The sequence below is a fragment of the Natrix helvetica genome (assembly GCF_964273705.1).
Source record: "Natrix helvetica genome assembly, chromosome: 6".
Classification (NCBI taxonomy): domain Eukaryota; kingdom Metazoa; phylum Chordata; class Lepidosauria; order Squamata; family Natricidae; genus Natrix; species Natrix helvetica.
The window spans coordinates 82181716-82203576 of NC_138553.1; the positions used below are offsets into that span (position 1 = coordinate 82181716).

The 21861-nt window shown below is 42.6% G+C and overlaps 1 protein-coding gene across 1 annotated transcript; it reads left to right on the forward strand.

Annotated features, from left to right (window-relative positions):
* The first annotated feature begins 3961 nt into the window (after positions 1 to 3961).
* Positions 3962 to 21861, forward strand: LOC309394424 (platelet glycoprotein 4-like). The gene is made up of 12 exons (XM_081957565.1): positions 3962 to 4058; positions 4389 to 4549; positions 5875 to 6019; positions 7404 to 7580; positions 8809 to 8900; positions 9950 to 9996; positions 12451 to 12520; positions 14980 to 15167; positions 17225 to 17343; positions 18942 to 19015; positions 19450 to 19504; positions 21473 to 21861. Exons 1-12 carry the CDS (start codon positions 4047 to 4049, stop codon positions 21635 to 21637), a joined length of 1305 nt encoding a protein of 434 aa, XP_081813691.1. The 5' UTR covers positions 3962 to 4046; the 3' UTR covers positions 21638 to 21861.

The window sequence follows — 21861 nt, forward strand, 5'->3', positions numbered from 1 at the left end:
TTTAAGACACAGCTGAGAATGCTACAGGCATTCTCTTGGCCCAAATCCAGCATGTAATAAAACAGTAACTTTAGCTGCTGATAATCTTTTAGGATATAATTTTTTATGGGGAGCTCCAGCATTGATGCCTATCAAGAGCTTCATCAAAAAGTAAACTAAGTTGCTTCTGGTTTAACTGGTGTCCTTCTCTTGCCTAATCTGAGTTAGACCACTAGGATGTTGCGTTATCCTGCAAGTATTTTGCTCATATGGCAACCAAGCTGCTAACGTGTGTTTCTTTTCAGGGAGGCTTCTGATTTCCTTAGAAATCCTGCATTATATAAAACACCACAGATCAAATAAAGAGCACAGTCACCATGTGCTTTACTGCCCAACTATAATACTGTAACACAGGGGTCAGCAACCTTAAACACTCAAAGAGCCACAAAAGTCCTAACCAGAAGCCTCCCGTTCAATTCTGGAGCCAACTGGAAGTCTGGTTCCCTCACCATAGAGTCTCCTCCTAGTGCAGCATCCTTTTTCCTCTACCTGTCCTAACCAAAAGCCCTATCAATTGTGGAGCTGATTGGCAACAGGGTACTGCAGGAGAGGGATGAAAGGGCCACATGCGGCTCCAGAGTTGCAAGTTGCTGGCCCCTGCTGTAACAGGAAACTGGAAACTCTCATCAGAACATAAAGAAACCATAGATTATAAACATAGGTGCACACTAAACACTGACATCTACTGGCTCAATAATTCTGTAGTTGCTGCAATGCAAAATGCATTCTAACATGTATTCCAACATATTTGTTGTTACCACAATTTATTCTGGAGAAATAACTGAGCAGCTTTCTAGATTTCAAAGAGCTGGCGGTGTCAGGTTGGGGCCTAGGGATTTTCTGAACTTTCCTTGCAACAACCATTGATTGTCCTCACCTGAGTCATTATTTAAGCAGCCGTTTTCAATCTCTTCTCCAATCTCAGTCACTTTCTGGATTCCCCTCCCCTTGCTTCCTGAGAAAATCTCGCGTCATCTTGAATCCATGCTTAAAGCCTCAAGTTCTGAGCCCGAGTCTCAGCTCTTGTTTTCATGAAATTGCATTGCTTGCCAGTTCAACCTTCAGTGATGGTGAGGCTCCCTTTTTCAACTCCTTGTTTTGAAGATAGGATCTGGATGGCAAGCGCCAACGTGTCTCCTGGCATGGCTTCTTAGTTTCCTAGGAAATGGTGGAGACCCACACTGTCACTTTCTTGCCAACATCTTGGCTTCTCAGAAGACATCTATTCAAGGAGCAATTCATTTGAGTTTCAAAAGCTCCGCAGGAATAGGACTTGTGAATATCAACAAATTTTCTCCTTACTTTTGTAGCTAAGTTTCAAAAAAGAGAATAGTGGGAGTTTTTTTATCCCCTTTCTTTTCTTTCTCTCTTCCTGGTCTATGTCTCTCTTGCTTAGCAAGATGGGCCCTGATATTCTGTGCAAACAAACAGAGATGAAGAGCAGGCAGAGTGCAGGAATAACAGCCCGAGAAAAATGAGTCCGGCTTTGAGAAAGAAATAAATTTAATAGTTAAATCTGAGATCAAATCCATGCACAGAATGTAATATTAATACACAAGTCTTCTTCTTCTTCTTCTTCTTCTTCTTCTTCTTCTTCTTCTTCTTCTTCTTCTTCTTCTTCTTCTTCTTCTCCCTCTTGCTCTTCCTCCTCCTTCTCTTCTTCTTCCTCCTCTTCTTTTTCTCCTCCTCCTCCTCCTCTCCTCCTCCTCCTCCTTTTCCTCCTCCTCTTCTTCTCCTCCTCCTCCTCCTCTCTGTATAGTCTACTAGCTGTATCATCATTGTTGCATGTGAGGGTTTTACGCCTTCAACATTGCCCTAAATGCAACTGAGTCAGGAACTGGCCTTCTTTTTTCTTTTTCTAAACAAGAAAGACAGAAAACAGGAAGGGAGAAAGAGAAAGAGAAAGAAAAGAAAACCAGTTCTTTTCTATACCAGCATCATTGTGTCAAGGAAAAGGGAGGTAAAGGGTCCCTCAGATTTTCCTGGCATTTTCTTGCACAATTCTTCAGAAAGAAAGATCCGTCTGAAACTGCCCAAAAAGAAGGAGTGGGCACGCCAAGAGCAGAGTTCAGTAAATGTTGACAGCTGAGCATAATTTGCTATGATAAGGCTTTATCTTTATTGTCTTTATCTTGCGAATTATATCAGTTGTCATCCAACTGTGTTTGGTCAATAACGATCACCTTTCTGGATCAGAAGTTCTCACCAGTTATTTCCACACCTGTGGAAATACAACGTGGACACGCTTTTATTAAAATCCGTAAGTTCTGAGTCCCAAAGGTGGTTTTTCAGGAGGCAACTGGACTTCCTTGTTTTTTCCTTTGAAAATGTTTTGCTTCTCATCCAAGAAGCTTCTTCAGCTCTGACAGGATGGTGGGGAATGGAAGGATTTCTATTCCTCGCATACAGCTGGTCATTTGCACCCTTTTAGAGGGTCTTTGAGGGCACTTGGAGGTTTGTCTGTGTCCTCAGGATCAACTGGGTGGTGCAAATGGTTCTTGTAGTCTGGAGTTTTTTTCCCCTCTGGAAATCCATTCCTACTCCCACACCATTCCAAAGGTGTTCATCCCAAATTGTATAGCTAAGGGTCTGAAGAGATTCTCAGTCACCCAGGTAAGGTTGTCCCAAAGGTGCTTTTTCATGAGGCAACTGGACCTTTCTTGTTTTTTTTCATTTTGAAGACATTTTGCTTCTTATCCAAGATTCTATTCTAATCTATTCCATTCCATTCCATTCCATTCTATTCTATTCTATTCTCTATTCTTCTTCATTATTCTATTCTATGTCTGGTTCTTGTTTGTTGTGAAGAAAAACTTGGGAGGATTCTTAGCTTGTTGATTTCTGAATAATAATTAAAGTCGCTTTCATTTTTGGGTAATGAGAATATCATCTCCTTAAACGTCTTGCTAACTACTTAGCAAAATCAGCCTAAGAGAAGTCAAGCAGTTCATAAATCATCTTCTAAAATGATTTCCTTTGGATTATTATCCAATTGCAGATAATCGCATCCAACTATCTTCCTTATAAAGGTTGAAGTTCAACTCTCATAAGTTCTGATAAAACAACATATGGAAGGACACTATCTCTGATTTAAGAACATTTGCTGTTGCAAGAAGTGATTGGAGAGATAATACTATCTAAGGCTATGGTATTGTAAGGGGAAGAGAGAACGATGGCATTGATCAATGATTGATTATGTGCCAACAAGTCAATGTTGAGTTTTAGCAAGTGCAGATATAACTTTTCTCAATAACCATCAGCATATTTTAATTTTTATGCCAATAGTTGCAAAGTCCATGGGACAGGGACAGGTGGCCAGTGCAATGCAACAAACGCTTAGAAAAAAAATATGAATTTATTTATTATTATTCATGCTTCTAGACCGCCCCCTCTCCCAAAAAGGGACTCGGAGCGGTGTACAGTCCATGCAAAATATATCAAAATACAATAAAAATTGAATATGTACAGTTGGAATGGAGGAGGTTAAAAATAGAATTAAAAGAACTGTACAAAGCAATATATATAAATATAGGATTTTGAACCCCTAAAACACACTTATGGTTAATAGCAACATGGTTAGAATGCAGCATGGCAAGTTGACTCTGCCCACTGCCAGGAGTTTGATCCTGAACAGCTGAAGGTTGACTCAGCCTTCCGTCCTTCTGAGGTTGGTAAAATGAGGACCCAGATTGCTGGGGGAAATAAGTTGACTTTGCAAAACCGCTTAGAGAGGGCTGTAAAAGCACTGTGAAGCAATAGCAATAGCACTTAGACTTATATCCAGCTTCCCAGTGCTTTACAGCCCTCTCTAAGCGGTTTACAGTCAGCCTAAGCGAGTCAGCCTTTTGCCCCCAACAATCTGGGTCCTCATTTTACCCACCTCCGAAGGATGGAAGGCTGAGTCAACCTTGACCCTGGTGAACTGCCAAATTGCAGTCAGCAGGCAGTCAGCAGAAGTAGCCTGCAGTACTGCACTCTAACCACTGCACCAGCGTAGCTCAGTGGAAATGGTATATATGGTAAGTCTAAGTGCTATTGCTAAGAACGATCATGGCACAGTGGTTGGACTGCAGTATTGCAAGCTAACTCATTGCTCACAACCATCAGTTCAATCCTGACCGGCTCAAGGTTGACTAACTCACTGCTCACAGCCATCAGTTTGATCCTGACTGGCTCAAGGTTGACTCAGCCTTCCATCCTTTTGAGGCGGGTAAAATGAGGACCCAGATTGTTGGGGGCAAGAGGCTGACTCTGTAAACCACTTAGAGCGACCTGTAAAGCATTGTGAAGTGGTATATAAGTCTAAGTGAGATATCTTTATGTATCCTGCTTGCTCTTATTCCTTGCAGGAAGCTGTCATCGAAAAGGGCACAACTGCCTATGAGAATTGGGTCGTTCCAGGGAGTCCCATCTACCGACAGTTTTGGTTCTTTGATGTCCAGAACCCAGAGGAGGTGATGAAGAACGGTTCTAATCCAATCCTTAAGCAGAAAGGTCCTTACACTTACAGGTAGGTGAAGACCTGAGGATGTCATGAAGACATGGGATTAGAGAGCACAGGTGGAAGAGTTCGACCTACTATTCTTTGCATGCAAGGAGCCAAGATAGAATAGACATAATTCTTTGAACACATTTATGGAAGACATTGACCACGTCTTTCAGGAATGAAGATTTTCTAAAAGGACAAACAAAATCTGATGCCCCATTTTTGTCTTCTGGAGAACAGATTGTGGTGTACCTCAGCTTTGTGTATGTATGGATATTTTCAGTCAGCCAGATCGTGGTTGTCCTAAAGGTGCTTTTTCCAAATGTCAACTGGAATAGAATTTGGAATAGAATAGAATAGAATAACAGAGTTGGAAGGGACCTCAGAGGTCTTCTAGTCCAACCCCCTTCCTAGGCAGGAAACCCTACACCACTTCAGACAAATGGCTATCCAACCTCTTCTTAAAGACTTCCAGTGTTGGGGCATTCACAACTTCTGGAGGCAACTTCTGTTCCACTGATTAATTGTTCTGACTGTCAGGAAATTCCTCCTCAGTTCTTAGTTGCTTCTCAACTTGATTAGTTTCCACCCATTGCTTCTTGTCCTGCCCTCAGGTGCCTTGGAGAATAGTTTGACTCCCTCTTCTTTGTGGCAACTCCTGAGATATTGGAAGACTGCTATCATGTCTCCCCTAGTCCTTCTTTTCATCGAACTAACATACCCAGTCCCAGCAACCATTCTTCATGTTTTAGCCTCCAGTCCTCTAGTCAGTGCTGGTATTCAGCCAGTTCTGACAGGTTCTGGAGAACTGGTAGCAGAAATTTTGAGTAGTTTGGAGAAATGGCAAATAGGCTGGCCCCGCCCCTGCTGCCTCCCAGCTGATCTTCTTTTTTTGCCCTGAACAGGAGAATAGAGCTGGGAAGCAGGTTAGTGGGGTGGGGAGAGAATGGGTTTTTTGCAGTATCCTTCCCTTGCCACGCCCACCAAGCCATGCCACGCCCAACAAGCCACGCCTACAGAACCGGTAGTAAAAAAAAATTGACTCCCATCACTGCCCCTAATCCTCTTTGTTGCTCTTCTCTGCACTCTTTCTAGAGCCTCAACATCTTTTATCACATCATGAGCAAAACTGGATGCAGTATTCCAAGTGTGGCCTTACCATATGATTTGTATTGATGTGCGCATGTTGTATGTATGTGTGTAGTAGAGATGAAAGACAGGAAAAGAAAGCAAAGTATTGGATGGCCAAATATCCATTCATCTTCGGGCAAAGAGAGTGGCAATTCTATTTTTTTTTTTCTGATTTGGCCGGCATTGAATGACTGAAGTAACATCTCTTTTTCCTCAAGGATGCGATATAAGCCCAAAGAAAACATCACCGAACATGATGATGCTACTCTGTCTTACTCGCTGCCAAATATTGCTCTTTTTCAACCTAATATGTCTTACGGGTTGGAAAGTGACAAGATTACCACTGTCAACCTGGCTGTTGTGGTAAGCAAACTCTCTCATAAGATTCATCTGAGTATTGTAATAATAAATCAATGCAAAATTAGAACTTGGGTATTCTCCATATTCTGCAATGATCTTCTCTCTTATTCTTTTTTTTGGGGGTGGGGGGTGGGGATGAATGAATTGGGCAATCCATAAATACAGCGTTACCACCTGTTGTTAATAGTTAATAGTTGTTAATTTGTTAATAGTAAAGGGGACTAGGATAGGTAGCTCAGCAAAATTGGGAAATCGTATCTGTCTAATTCTTTTAGTATTCTATCTTTATCTTAACTTTTCATCAAAATGATGGAAATATTATCTATCAGTCAAAGTGATATTACAGGTAAAGGTAAAGGTTCCCCTCGCACATATGTGCTAGTTGTTCCTGACTCTAGAGGGCAGTCATCTCTATTTCAAAGCTGAAGAGCCAGCGCTGTCTGAAGATGTCTCCGTGGTCATGTGGCTGGCATGACTAAATGCCGAAGGCGCAGGGAAGGCTGTTACTTTCCCACCAAAGGTGGTCCCTATTTTTCTACTTGTATTTTTTACGTGCTTTTGAACTGCTAGTTGGCAGAAGCTGGGACAAGGAACGGGAGCTCACTCCCTTACGCGGCGCTAGGGGTTCGAACCGCCAAACTGCCGACCTTTCTGGCTTTCATTATTATTGGTGTTTTCTTTCCCGCCTTCTGATTTTTTACCAGAAATTATTATTTTATTCCCAGAAACTTTTAAAATTGATTTTATCTTCTATCTCCTGTGTAAGTATCAGTCAGAAATGATGGTGAAGATACACAAAAGTACTGACTACTGTCTTTTTGGGACTATAAGATGCACCTTTTCCCCCCCCAAAAGAGGGTGAAAATCTGGGTGCATCTTATACACTGAATACATCATTTTTGGCCTACCAAAACCCCACCCCCTTTGCAAAAATCGATGTGCAGAGGGTTTGGGAAGCACTCTACAAGCCTCCCAAAGCCTCTTTTTGCCAAAATAATGGGCCATTTTTTGCTTGTTTTTTTTGGGGGGGGGACAAGCCCCCAGGAGCACTCTACAAGCCTCCCAAAGCTCTGCATGTCCCCCTTTTTTGTTGCAAAAACCAAGGCCTGCAGAGGGTTTGGGAGGCCTGCAGAGTGCAAAAATGTTTTTTTTTAAATTTACCTCTTCAAAATCATGGCGCGTCTTATACTCCAGTGCATCTTATAGTCTGAAATATGCGGTACTTAACTGGAAAAATATTGATTACTTAACTGTGATGCTTGTCTGTTGCATTGACATATATCCATTTCTTTAGCACGTATTAAGCATTGAAACTAGAAAATGTTCTGTTTTCATCTGTTTTCATCTCAGTTTCAAAAGTTGGTTAACATATTTGTGTTTCCCGTAGACTGCCCCTGTTTTGTATCCGAATCTAGCTCATTTGCTGAATGCGTTCATACAACTATCAAAATCAAAATTTCTCCAAACTAGAACCATAAAAGAAATACTTTGGGGCTATGAAGATCCTTTCCTGAAATTAATTCCAGTTCCAACCATTAATAAAGTCGTTGGTGTATTCTATCCTGTAAGTATAAACTCAAAGGGAAAATTAACGACTCTAAGAAAGACATCTGTGCTTTTCTATATACTGTGTTTCCCCGAAAATAAGACTTGGCCTTATTTTCGGGGAGGTCTTATTATTTTTGGGGTGCAGGAGGCGGCGAGCATGGTCACCTCATGGCTGCTGCTGGGTTGCAATATTCTCAGGGAGGGCTTATTTTAGCGCATGCCCTCAAAAGTCCGATGGGGCTTGTTATCCAGGGAGGTCTTATTTTCAGGAAAACAGCGTAATAAATACTTCCTTAAAATTCAGAAGGTTCACAACATTGAAATTAGAACAATAATTTCCATCTTAGCCTGACTGATCAAAAGTCAGCAGATTTTTATTGTAGATACAAAGGCATTGCTGGTATCAATTGCTTCCATGAAGGTCATAGCAACAGATTTGGTTTTGATAGGGGTAAATAAAGTAATTTTCTTACCTTGTTTCCTTTCATGAGGTAATAGCAGTCTATCTGACTAGAGGTGATCTAGAAGGGTCAGTCCTGGATCCCGGTTGGATGGGGGGAAACAAACTGGAAAAATCTACCTTATAGGCGGAAAAAAATAAAAATTAAATTCTGACGTGTCCATATAAGGCACCAGCTTGATACTGTGAAGTGACTTGAGTCACTTCACAGCAGACAAGTTATTTTTGGGTCTGCAAAAAGTGTCTTTTATGGGTGTTTGAATTTTGTTTTTCCACTTTTTTCCCCTGGGAGCTAAATTTACCAGGATTATTTTGGAAGTGAAAGAATTGGGTTTTGAATATTCCATTTTTCTGCAACCCCTACTTCAGTGGGAGCTAACCTTTTTGTCCTCCATTGTACCCACACCCACAATCCTTCCCCCTGCGCATGTGTGCATGACTTCCTCACACGCATGCCCCACCGACTGCATGCATCTGTGTATCCACATGTGCAGCAGAGAGCTGGCCAGTGGGAGATGCGGTGAAGCTGAGCTGGGCAAGGGGTCGCATGCCTGCAGAGAAGTCTCCTGGGGCAAGCGTGCCATTGGTTTGCCACCCCAGTCCAACTTCCAAAGTTAAGATCTCCATGTCCAAGGCACAGGGGTGAAAGCACCTGCTACAAACAGAAAATTAAGAACTTTAGACCTAATTTAGATTTTGGACAGCAGATTTTTGACTAAAAAGTTCCTCTTGATAAAACAGGGTGAAAAAAAAAAAACTTCCTGTTCTCTCTCTTTCTTTCAAGTACAATGGAACATTTGATGGTCCTTACCGAATTTACAGCGGGAAAGATGACATAAGGAAGGTGGGAACTATACACAGTTATAAAAATAACAGGTATACCACATTCGGGAAGATGCGGCTGTATTTGTTCACTTTTTTTTTTCAAACTTTACAACAGTTCAGTTTAGTGAGGTGTTTGTTTTGTGAAATTTCTCCTTAGTTCTAAGTTGCTTCTCTCCTTGATTAGTTCCCACCCATTGCTTCTTGTTCTGTCCTCAGGTGCCTTGGAGAATAGTTTGACTCCCTCTTCTTTGTGGCAACCCCTGAGATATTGGAAGACTGCTATCATGTCTCCCCTAGTCCTTCTTTTCCTTAAACTAGACATACCCAGTTCCTGCAACCGTTCTTCATATGTTTTAGCATCCAATCCACTTAAGAGAGTCATGTAACATTAGTCAGTCAGATTTATGTATGCTATACAAATACTATCCTGATATTGTCTTTTCCAGGAGGCTGTTTATTCTCTTTACACCTTGTATCCTAACATAAATGCTTATTTTTTCCCAACTCCTTGTATGCATGTGTGTGTGTGTGTATATATGTGTGTGTGTGTGTGTTTGTATGTACACATACACACATATACACACACACATGCATACATACATACACAGCATAACTCTGGAATGTGGAATGCCTGGAGCAATTTCAACGAAACTTGGTACACAGGTGACTTACTCTCTGGAGGTAAGAAATGCTCTTGGGGTAAGACACCACCCCGGGGGTGTTCTGTTAAGATACAGCCTATTGTGCTTTAAAATGGCATCTACTGTACTGCCGTAAAATGGCTTCTACTGTACAGCGCACTGGAGTTGCCATGGTAATGGTTTCACAGTCCTCCACAAGGGGGCTCCCTCTGGTAAGGGGGAAAATCCAACATCAGAAATTACATTTGGTCCGGACAATTCCCCTCCCCCCCTATAAATAAATACTTGGTCAATGCTGGATTATCAGCTAGTGTGATTATAAAAGACCTTGACAACAGAATATGCACCCTTTCCTTGAATTCCCACACTTTCCTTAGATTCAGAAGACAAATGTTCAGCTAAGAAAACTACATGGATGGCATCCTCTGAACTGCATATTTTTTTCTTTTCTTTTCTAAGGACTGTTGAATACTGGGAAAGTTATTGTGGTATGGTGAATGGCACCGGTGAGTGCGTCAATGGAATACATTGAATATTTACTTCTGGGAACAACACACAGCACACATTTTGCCATGCCTTAAAACCTATGCAAGGTTGGAACTAACGTCTACTTGGTAAGATAAGATCCCAAAGGAAAAAAAAAGAGGAGGAGAAGCAAGTGAGCTAAGATACACATTTATGAGTCTTCACATAAGTAATTTCTAGCTGGCTAAATGATTAAGAAACTTTAAGGATCTAGAAAGGGGACAAATGTTGTGTTTTGTGTACGTTCCTGGAGTCTACGTTGTTCTGACCGAGGCTTCCCAAGAGCATGGAGCAAACTCCTGGTCCCGACCAAACACCCCTTTTATTAATTGACTGTGAATTCTGCTCATCCACATCCAGCAAAGTCTTTCAAGGGAGGATTTATAGTCACAGATCTTATCTGGCTTGGAGAGATGCCAGGCTGATATCTGCAAAACCTGGCAAGGATTCTCGGAGAGTCACGAACCAATTAAGCAAACTAATTGTCTCCTGCAAACTCCACTCCCCTGTCGCTCCTCTTTTATTGCATATGGGAGGGGACATTCATCGTCCACCTGTGGCCTTACTCCCAAGTCGACCCCTGTTCTTCAGCTGTTCCTTTTGTCTGGCAACTCTGCGCATGCACACACTGGGAACAGGCTCCAACTGTACTTCCACCCCTCTGATCTCCGACTCTGAAAGCAGCTGATAACTGTTGGACGGCCCTGGCCCCCTGTCTACTTCTGATACAGAGCCCTCATCAGAGCCTTCCCCAGACTCCAGGACTGGCCCAGGTTCCTCCCCAACCTCCTCACTGTCCGAATCTGCTGCCAGCTCTGCTGGCTGCTGGAGGGCCACGACACAAATACATATGGATGGGATTTGCGTGGTGACTTCACCATTCAAATGTCTTCATTTGGTCTCATCGGGGCTTCCAGCAAAAGCGTTAAGGACACCTAACAAGGTTTTCTAAATGGGGACCAAAAACAACCATACAACACCAGAGGTTCACCCAGAATCAGAAATGTGAGCCCGCAAAAATGTGCATGCACGCAGCATCAAAAACACACTTTTGTAGGATGGGATGGCACTGCAATGGGTGGGCGGGGCCAACCTCTAGTCAGAACTACCAATTCCCCTGAACCAATCCAAACCGTCTGCAGCCCACCTCTGCCAAACTTTAGAGAGAGAACATCTACCCGAGGAATACTAAGCTTGTTCACTGTTAGTATATTGCTTTGACAACTATTATGTTTCCTAACTTGCCACTTTTTTTTTAAAAAAGGCACTATTTTGTTCTCTTGCTCCATCAATTTTCATCACTCCAGGGATTGATTAAATATTGTTAACATTTGGCGTCATTAGTAACCCTACACATTCAAAACATTGAACTATGATGGAATAATGAGTAATTTTTAAAATATCAAAGGATATTACTTAGCTGGGGATAATGAATATAGGGCGTAAAGAAATTCTATTTATGTTTAAATGAATTGTGAGAAGAATGATGAAGGATTGTGGAAAGAGACCAATATTGCAGAAGTTGGAAGATTTGAAGTATACATATTTATTTATATGATTATTGTTTATTATGGTTTGAAAAAGAGTTGAGCCAGTCAATGTGCAGTTCATAAAATATGTATGTTTATATTGGAAAAAAAATGAAAACAACTTAATTTTTTTTTAAAGTATTCATTGTTAAGGTTAAAAGAAACTTCACAATCTTGGGCAGCTCCCTAAGCCATGGCTTAATGCTTGATAAATAGGCTTCCACCTTGAAGCTCTTTATAAGTCCAAATTTGCCTTCAGGATGTGTAAACTCCAGAAAAGTGTTGACCTCCATGTTGTAAAAAGGAGAAAATATTCTTCATTTCTTAAATTCTGAACATTCTGCTTTGGCTCCTCCTAATCCAAACAGAACAGTTGAGTAGGATGAACAGCGTATCAAGCCAACCCAACTGCAGTTTCAAAACCATGTTGCAGAAATGAGACCAGACCAGCTCTTTGTCAAAGGGAAAGGTTTATTGCGCAAGGTTCAGCAGTGATAGCTTAAGCAAAATCTGAACCCCGAAGGGCAGTCGTTTACACACTTTTATACTATTTAACCAGAATATCGATCAACCCAAAGTACACTGTCTTCCTGTGTCACATAGACCTCTTTCCTGTGTCATGTAGGCCTCGTACACCTTCTCCCCTACTGTGACAGGACATTCATTCAACTTACTCAATTGTCGCAATAGGGAGTATTTGTATCAATATCCTGGTTCCTTTGTTTTAGCTTGGTGAAGCAGACAGAGTAATTAATCCTTGCCCTGTTCCACATGGTCAAGAAACTTTAATATCTAGTTCTATTTATGTGGTTGTCAACTTTATCTTTTACTTTGAATTCAGATGCAGGATTTTTGTATGAGCCGCAAGGCTCAAAATTCACAAGATGTTCTGATTGTAACTCACAGATGCGGCTTCGTTCCACCCTTTCATCAAAAAGAGTGAAGTGCTCCATTTCTTTTCCTCAGATATTTGCAGGTAAATGGTCTTGAACAAAGAGGGGGGGGGGGATTCCTTTGATTCAGAAATACATGTAGTTGTTGTGGTCCACCAGGGGCCTGCAGAGCTGATAGTAGAGTCGGACAGTGAGGAGGTTGGGGAGGAACATGGGCCAGTTCTGGAGTCTGGAGAAGGCTCAGATGAAGGTTCTGTGTTGGAGACAGAGAAGGGGACAAGGCCATCTGGGAGTTATGTGCTGCCTCTGCAGCCTCTGGAGTCAGACACCAGTGAGACAGAGGAACAGGGGGAGCCTGTTCCCAGTGTGCGCATGCGCAGAGCTACCAGAAGGAAGAACAGTTAAGACAAAAGGGCTGACTCAGGAGTAAGGCTTGGAGGAGATTGGCCCCTCCCTTAGGGCATAAAGGAGGAGCAAAGGCACATGAGCCTTTGCAGGAAACAACTGTGTTCATGCTGGTCGGTTTAAATTCTGAAGCTCCGTTTTGACTCTGTGCTCCATTTGGCCTTGCAAAGTTAATTGGCAATGAGGTCTTTGGCAGCGTTTCAAGGGAGATAAAGGTGGGTGCTTATCAGCCTTATCCCGAAAGACTTTGGCAGATTACTGTCGAACTCATTACAAACTATTTGGGGACTCATTGCGGGCTGTGAAGGAACACAATTCACAGCCGTTGAAATAAAAGAGGATTTGGGGGACTAAGCGTGTGATTTTTACTGTCTTAGGAAGCCGAGGTCAGAACAGTGGGGTGAAACTGCATGAGTTGGTAGAGGGTCGGTGCCATCTCTCTTTGGCTGATTTGGATTCTGAGGGGTTTGTAGGCTGGTTGTAGGTCGATATGACTGTTGATGGAATTGCTTGTGGAGTGCCAGTCTTCGATGAACGGATGTGCATGGCAGGTGGTGGCGTGACCAATGATTTTTGTGTTGCTCCAGTCAAACTGGTGCTGTTTGCTGTCGGGGTGGGTAGAATCCAGATCAACCACACAGCCAACCAGAGCTGGCACTGATTCTCAACAAACTCATGCAATCCCCCCCCCCCCCACACACACAGACACACTATTTGCTTTTAATATGGCTTTTTAGAACTTCTGCCTCCTCAAATAATGATGTCTATAGACAGTGACGTGCGGTGAGGTTTATGGCTGGTGAGGCACTGACCCAGTGGTGGGTTTCAAATATTTTTAGACTTGTGGACTTCAACTCCCAGAATTCCACAGCCAGGCATGCTCAGTTCTGATTTAAAGCGACAGCATTTGTTTTTCTCCTTTGCGAAATAAGTTTCCTTTTTTCATTTTCTTTTTCTTCTCCCTTCCCCTCCTTCCTCCCTCTCGCCTTTCCTCCCCCCCCTCTCTCTCTCTCTCTCTCACACACACACACACACACACAAGTTGGATTGGACTATCTCTCCTACCCCCTTCCCTCTTTCACTCACTCTCAAACACACACACACACACACACACACACACACACACACACAAAAGTTGGATTGGATATCTTTTCCAGTGGCTTGAAAGCAGCTCCTCTGCCATCCCCCCCATTCCCCTGCTGCCTTCCCCAAACACCTCCACCATTGCAAATGCAGCCTGCTGTCTGGGTGGGAAATGCCTGGAACGCAACAAAGCCCACCCACTCATCTCCTGCTAGCAGGCTGGGGTGAGAGGAGAGGCAGAGAAGCCAGAGGGGAGCCGATCCGAGCCTTCCAAAAGAAAGAGGCTGGGGGAAAGTGTGTGTGCTACAGCATTGCTCTTTGCCTGGCTTCCATGGATGACTCTGCTTAACTGTTTAAAAAAGGCCTCTAAAAAAGCGCCCTCTACTATGAGGCAGGGGAACTGCGTGTCCTCACCTACGTCAGGAATTTTTAGGCTTTTAACCCTTGCTTAACTCTGCTGGAGTGATCATAAAAGGCCTAAAGTCAGACTAGAGGAAGCATGCAGTTCTCCTGCCTCATAGTAGAGGGCGCTTTTTTAGAGGCTTTTTTTAACAGTTAAGCAGAGTCATCCACGGTGAGGCAGCAACTAGCTCAGCTTTTTCCTTTTACATTTTTCTTTTCTTTTCATGATGAGAGCAGTGAGGCTGTGCCTCACTTGCCTCGCCTGACTGCACGTCACTGTCTATATTCACAGTCATTCCCAAAAGTGTTTTTTTCCAAGAGGCATCTGGACTTCCTTATTTTTCTTTAAAGATGTTTCCCTTCTCATCTAAGAAAACCTGACAGTTCTAGAATTCTGTAGAACTTCTTCTTGGATGAGAAGCAAAACATCTCAAGGAGCAACAAAGTCCAGTTGAGATTTTTTTGGGGAAAAACATTTTTGGGACAACCATGTAAATTGTACACCGCCCCGAGTCCCTTGGTGGAGAGGGTGCAGCATATAAATTAGATTAATAAAATAAATAAATAAAAATGACCTGTATGACTGATTGGTGCATCACTTTTTTATCATGGCATATGATCACGACTCATGATTTTTCTTTTTACGAAACAGGTCAATCTCTGCAACATTTGATAGCGAGAAGACAGTGAAAGACATTCCGCTTTATCGCTTTGTTATCCCTCCGTTGGCTTTTGGGTCACCCGTTACCAATCCTGACAACGGTTGCTTCTGCACTGACATGGAGCTGAGTCAGAACTGCACATTAGATGGAATTCTGGGTATCAGCTCCTGCAAAGAAGGTAACAGAAGAAAAGGTGGAAGGGTGGGATGGAGTTAAATCAAACTGGAATTGTATCAGAAGCTGGAATCTTATACTTGGACTTCAGCAAGGCATTCGACAAAGTAGACCACAGCTGACTTCTTGGTAAGCAAGAAAAAAGTGGGATAGATTGCATCACCTCCAGATGGACTCATAACTGGCCGACAAACCATACTCAATGAGTAGTCCTCAATGGGTCTACGTCTACATAGAGGGAAGTAAGCAATGGGGTACCACAAGATTCCATCTTAGGCCCGGTACTCTTCAATATCTTCATAAATGACTTAGGTGAGGGAATAGAGAGGGAACTCATCAAATTTGCAGAAGATGCTAAGTTGGCAGGAATAGCTAACACCCTAGAAGACAGGCTCAAGATCCAGCTGGATCTTGACAGAGTGAGCCCTATCTTGGCTATACTATTTGTGACTGTTGGCTGCATCAAAATCAAAACTTCAAACTTTTTGGATTGCATGTGCAGTCAGTTGACTTCTGAACTCTTCTGTTTCTATCCACACCCAACATGGCCACCTATGGACCTTCAGAGCTGATGCAAAGGATCAAAATGTATCTCTGATAGGCTAGGCTATCTTTTGCTCCACAGTGATCCAAAATGCAAGTTGGTTACCACTGCCATTTGTGTAGCCCGGCCCTCGTTAAAAAAAGAAAGAGCCCATGTTTCCTGTGTGGAGAAATTATATATTCAAGAAATGCTGAGCGCATTAGCAATTGAAATCTGGGCTGTAAAATTAAGAATCCATGCAGTGAAGCGAAAGAGGATGGAGTGTAGACTGACAGACTCTCTCGCAAAACCCACTGGTCATATCAATGCAGCAAATGATAAATCATTAACTCTTCTTTAAAAACCTCTGGAGTGGTTGTTGATGATTTGCAGATGACACCAAGCTGGCAGGAATAGCCAACACTCCAGAAGACAGGCTTAAGATACAGAAGGATCTTGACACACTTGAACATTGGGCACTATCTAATAAAATGAAATTCAATGGTGAAAAGGGTAAGGTTCTACATTTAGGCAACAAAAATGAAATGCACAGGTACAGTATAGGTGGTACCTTGCTCAATAGTAGTAACTGTGAGAAGGATCTTGCAGTCCTAGTGGACAACCATTTAAATAGGAGCCAGCCGTGTGCAGCAGCTGCCAAAAAAGCCAACACAGTTCTAGGCTGCATCAACAGAGGGATAGAATCAAGATCACGTGAAGGGTTAATAACACTTTATAATGTCTTGGTAAGGCCACACCTGGAATACAGCATCCAGTTTTGGATGTAGAAAAGATGTGGAGACTCTAGAAAGAGTGCAGAGAAGAACAAGAAAGAGGATTAGGGGACTGGAGGCTGAAACATACGAAGAATGGTTGCAGGAACTGGGTAGGTCTAGTTTGATGAAAAAAAGAACTAGAGGAGACATGATAGCAGTGTTCCAATATTTGAGGGACTGCCCCAAAGAAGAGGGAGTCAAGCTATTCTCCAAAGCACCTGAGGGCAGGACAAGAAGCAATGGGCGGAAACTGATTAAGGAGAGAAGCAACTTAGAACTAAGGAGAAATTTCTTGACAGTGAGAACAATTAATCAGTGGAACAACTTGCCTCCGGAAGTTGTGAATGTTCCAACACTGGAAGTTTTCAAGAAGATGTTGGATAACCTTTTGTCTGAAGTGGTGTAGAGTTTCCTGCCTAAGCAGGGGGTTGGACTAGAAGACCTCCAAGGTCCCTTACAACTCTGTTATTCTATGTAAGGATTCTATTCCTTATGACTTTCACTTCCAGTTATTGTGACATAGCTGTAGTTCACTGCAACTGCAGGTCCACTGCAACCATTTCCTGAATGTGAGTAACACAGTTTGAAGTTTTGATTTAGATGATGTCCAATCTACCAAGCTTACTAGAGCTTGTACTTGGGGAATAAGTTCAACAATGGTTTGCTACCGTCCCAAGGATCATCTCCATGATCTTTGCTTCTAGAATGGAACTTCACAATCCAACTTGTCAACTGTCTTCATTTTTCACTTTATTTCCATAGGTAAACCAGTCTACATCTCATTGCCCCATTTCCTACATGCGAGTAAGGAACTTTTTAATTTTGTTGATGGATTGAAGCCAGATGTGGAAGAACACAAAACCTTTCTGGATGTAGAACCAGTAAGTGACTGCAAATTAAATCCACATCCAGGCCTTCTCTGTCGTGAAATTTGACCCTTGAAGTTAATTTTGGAGTTTGTTCAATGAAGTGGGATGTTTTGGTCGCCACGATGTAGAAAAGATGTGGAGACTCTAGAAAGAGTGCAGAGAAGAGCAACAAAGATGATTAGGGGACTGGAGACTAAAACATATGAAGAACGGTTGCAGGAACTGGGTATGTCTAGTTGAATGAAAAGAAGGACCAGGGGAGACAGGATAGCAGTCTTCCAATATCTCAGGGGTTGCCACAAAGAAGAGGGAGGCAAACTATTCTCCAAGGCACCTGAGGGTAGAACAAGAAGCAATGGGTGGAAACTAACCAAGGAGAGAAGCAACTTAGAACTAAGGAGAAATTTCCTGACATTTAGAAGAATTAATCAGTGGAACAGAAGTTGCCTCCAGAAGTTGTAAATGCCCCAACACTGGAAGTCTTTAAGAAGATGTTGGATAACTATTTGTCTGAAACGGTATAGGGTTTCCTGCCTAAGCAGGGGGTTGGACTAGAAGACCTCCAAGGTCCCTTCCAACTCTACTATTGTATTGTATTATTGTATTTTCTCCTAGTAGTTCATTTGGTCTGCAGGTGGGATGTAGATTTTCCAAGGGCCCATCAGCCTGTACTTCAAGAAGGGTTTGTGAGTTGTAATTTTGCTGCTTTTTCTAAGCACATTAAAAGAGCGGTGTGGAGGCCTAGAGGTGGAGCTCTCGCCTCACAATCAGGATGTTGTGAGTTCGATCCGAGGTAGAGGCAGATATTTCTCGATCTGGGCACAATGAGAATATATCTGCTGAATAAAACTCCACATTGGCAACACAAAGGGCAGCCGGGCAGTAAACACTCAAGCTCCATTCAATTGCCCAGACTCCATCCCGCAAGAGATTATGGGGTCGTTAAAAGAGGATGATGATTCTAAGCACGTTTCAAAAGTTAGCAGTGACCTTAAAAGCAAACGTCAATTTCAAAATGGATGAAAATCCGGTTTAAATTAATTGCAAGAAAACCTTTGAAACAAGCAAGATGGCTATGGCTTTGTCAGGTAATGAGGATTTAAGAGCTGCCAGCTGATGTAAGGTTGTATGCTGTAAACTGTAAGCTGATGCAATGAGAATGATTCAGCAATATATGATATCGCCTCTTCAAGACTCTAGGTAAAAGTAAAGTCGTTTACCTTTTTAAGAGGTGTTTATATATAGGTGGCCACTAGAGGGGGTTTCTCTCTCATCGTGTATCTCATTTCTCTCCTTGTGTCTGCAGCTGAATGGTAAGGAATTTATCTACTATGTATATGTCTGTATATATTTGTATATAAACCACTATTAATTGTATAAAAGCTGTGTGTGCTGTGGGCTGCGTTTTGCTCCTGGATTTATTTCATAATACTAATTAGACTGCCAAAACTCTGACAGGCTTCCTGGCTATTGAGGGTCAGGCTTGTCCAATGCTGGTAAAACCTTTCCAAGCTCAGCATCTGAATGCATTATTTTTTTCTCTTCAATGCCGCTAGCATTTAAATATTAACCACCCACCCACAATATCCACTGTTTTTGTTTTCTTTTAGACCACAGGATTCACCTTGCGCTTTGCCAAAAGGCTGCAGATTAATTTATCGGTGAAACCAAACTCAGATATCACGTAAGTCTTGGGGGTTATTCTTTTCTATTGGGAAAAAGTGGATTGTTTGTTCAGGTGCGGGTGTATTGATTGGTTTCCAGTTTTGTGTGAAGGCAATCCTAGCTGCAGTGAGTATGTGCAATATTATGTATTGAGGATTTAATATTCCTAATAAGAACGCTTCCGGTTTCAATTCTATCTTTTGCTCTGTAATTTCTGCCAACCACTTCTGAATTTTACACCAGTATTTCCTTGTGATGGGGGCACTTCGACCACATATGATGGAATGTTCCAGACTTGTGGCTACATCTCCAACATTTGGGGGATAGATTTGGGTACATTTTGAGCAATCTCGCTTAGGGCAAATGGCATCTATAAAACATTTCTCTCAGAAGACAGCAGGCCTAAACTAATGTTCTAATGTCGCTTTTTTTCCTTACTTTTATTTCCTGCAGAGCACTAAAAAACATCAAGCATCCTTTTTACTTTCCTGTTTTGTGGTTGAATGAGGTTAGTAGGCTTATTTCTCAATTGCTGCCATCCTTCCTTGTAGGCTTGACCAATCTTTGATCAACCTGGGATCACCGCGGATTGAACCAACTAAAAACGGGGAACGTCCAGAAAGAAGATTCTATATCAGGGGTGTCAAACATGATTTCAGTGAGGGCAACATCAGGGTTGTGTTTGACCTTGGGAGAGGCCAGGGGGGGGTATGGCCAGTTCAATATCACTTGGGTAGGGGTACCTGTGCCAGTGAAAATGGGCTCCCGAGTTACGTTTTTGGCTGCGCCAGCTTCCCGCAACCCTCTGCTAGTGAAAAGGGAGCTCGGGAGGGTCGCACACTGGCAGAGGCACCGCGGGCCATGGGTGGGTCCTTCACTGTTTCCAGGTTGTCCCTACGGGCCACATCTAAGCACCCCGAGGGCCAAATCTGCCCCTTGGGAAGGGGTGGGTTCCTGCCGGTTCTAACATCTTCTGTAGAAGAGGTTCCATAAATCTACCGTGCTGTTTAGAACCGGTTCCAGCTCCCTCCCCCCGCCCGTCCGCACATCATCAAGATGAAGAGTGAGAAGAGTGAATTCTAGGAGTTAAATTCCACAAGTCTTAAAGCTGTCAAGTTTGAACACCACTGGGTTTTTTTTTTCTAAAGGGTTAGAGGTGCGAGGGTCTTGTAACTTGACAGCTTTAAGTCTTGCGTGCTTCAAATGCCGGAGTTTCTGAGCCAACGTTTTGGTTGCTAAGCAAGAGCGTTGTTAAGTGAGTTTCACCACAGTTTACAAGTTGGCAACGCCCAGCGAGTCACATGGCTGGCAAGCTACTCCCATCCAGTCACATGGCTGGCAAGCCACTCCCATCCGGTCACATGGCTGGCAAGCCACTCCAACAAAAGAGGCCATACCTACATAAGAAGTTCTAAAAAATTTTTAAACCCACCACTGCCCTTGGGCCTTGAGTTTGACACCTCTGTTTTATATGGTCATCTATATATGATCAGCAGATGACACCAAGCTGGCAGGAATAGCCAACACTCCAGAAGACAGGCTTAAGACACAAAAGGATCTTGACACACTTGAACATTGGGCACTATCTAACAAAATGAAATTCAATGGTGAAAAGAGTAAGGTTCTACATTTAGGCAAGGAAAATAAAATGCAGAGGTTCAGTATATGTGGTACCTTGCCCAATAGTAGTAACTGTGAAAGGGATCTTGGAGTCCTAGTGGGCAACCATTTAAATAGGAGCCAGCCGTGTGCAGCAGCTGCCAAAAAAGCCAACACAGTTCTAGGCTGCATCAACAGAGGGATAGAATCAAGATCACGTGAAGGGTTAATACCACTTTACAATCCCTTGGTAAGGCCACACTTGGAATCCTGCATTCAGTTCTGGTTGCCACGATGTAAAAAAAGATGTGGAGACTCTAGAAAGAGTGAAGAGAAGAGCAACAAAGATGATTAGGGGATTGGAGACTAAAACATATGAAGAACGGTTGCAGGAACTGGGTATGTCTAGTTTAATAGAAAGAAGGACTAGGGGAGACAGGATAGCAGTCTTCCAATATCTCAGGGGTTGCCACAAAGAAGAGGGAGTCAAACTATTCTCCAAGGCACCTGAGGGTAGAACAAGAAGCAATGGGTGGAAACTAATCAAGGGGAGAAGCAACTTAGAACTGAGGAGAAACTTCCTGACAGTTAGAACAATTAATCAGTGGAACAGAAGTTGCCTCCAGAAGTTGTGAATGCCCCAACACTGGAAGTCTTTAAGAAGATGCTGGATAGCCATTTGTCTGGAATGGTATAGGGTTTCCTGCCTAGGCAGGGGGTTGGACTAGAAGACCTCCAAGGTCCCTTCCAACTCTTTTATTCTATTCTATTCTGCATTTTATTCTGCAATCTATTCTATTCTATTCCTATTCCGATTGTATTGAGGAAGTAGTCTTCTCCTGGAATGATGCTGAATTTTTTCCCTCGCTTTCTCCAGACGGCTGTTATCGATGATGAGAAAGCAGAACTTTTCCGATCGAAAGTGACCAACAAGATCAAGTTGCTGAACATTGTCCAAATTGTGCTCATAACCCTTGGCTCCGTGATGTTCCTGGGATTCCTCATTGCGGTTTGTGCGTGCAGCAAGAAGGATCCCAAATAAGTAACAGAAAAAGCAGAATTTGGAATTCGAATGAATTAATTTGGCTCTACCGGATTCTGGTTGGCATTTAACATTAAAAAAAAAACAGTGGCAATCTATTTAAAAAAAACAGAAAAATGAATGTCTACAAAAATATTCCAGCAGATAAAATCGGTGAACTTCCCATGTTTCCAAGGACATCCTAAACATTTAAGTTTTGTTTGTTTTATTTATATTATTTTCCA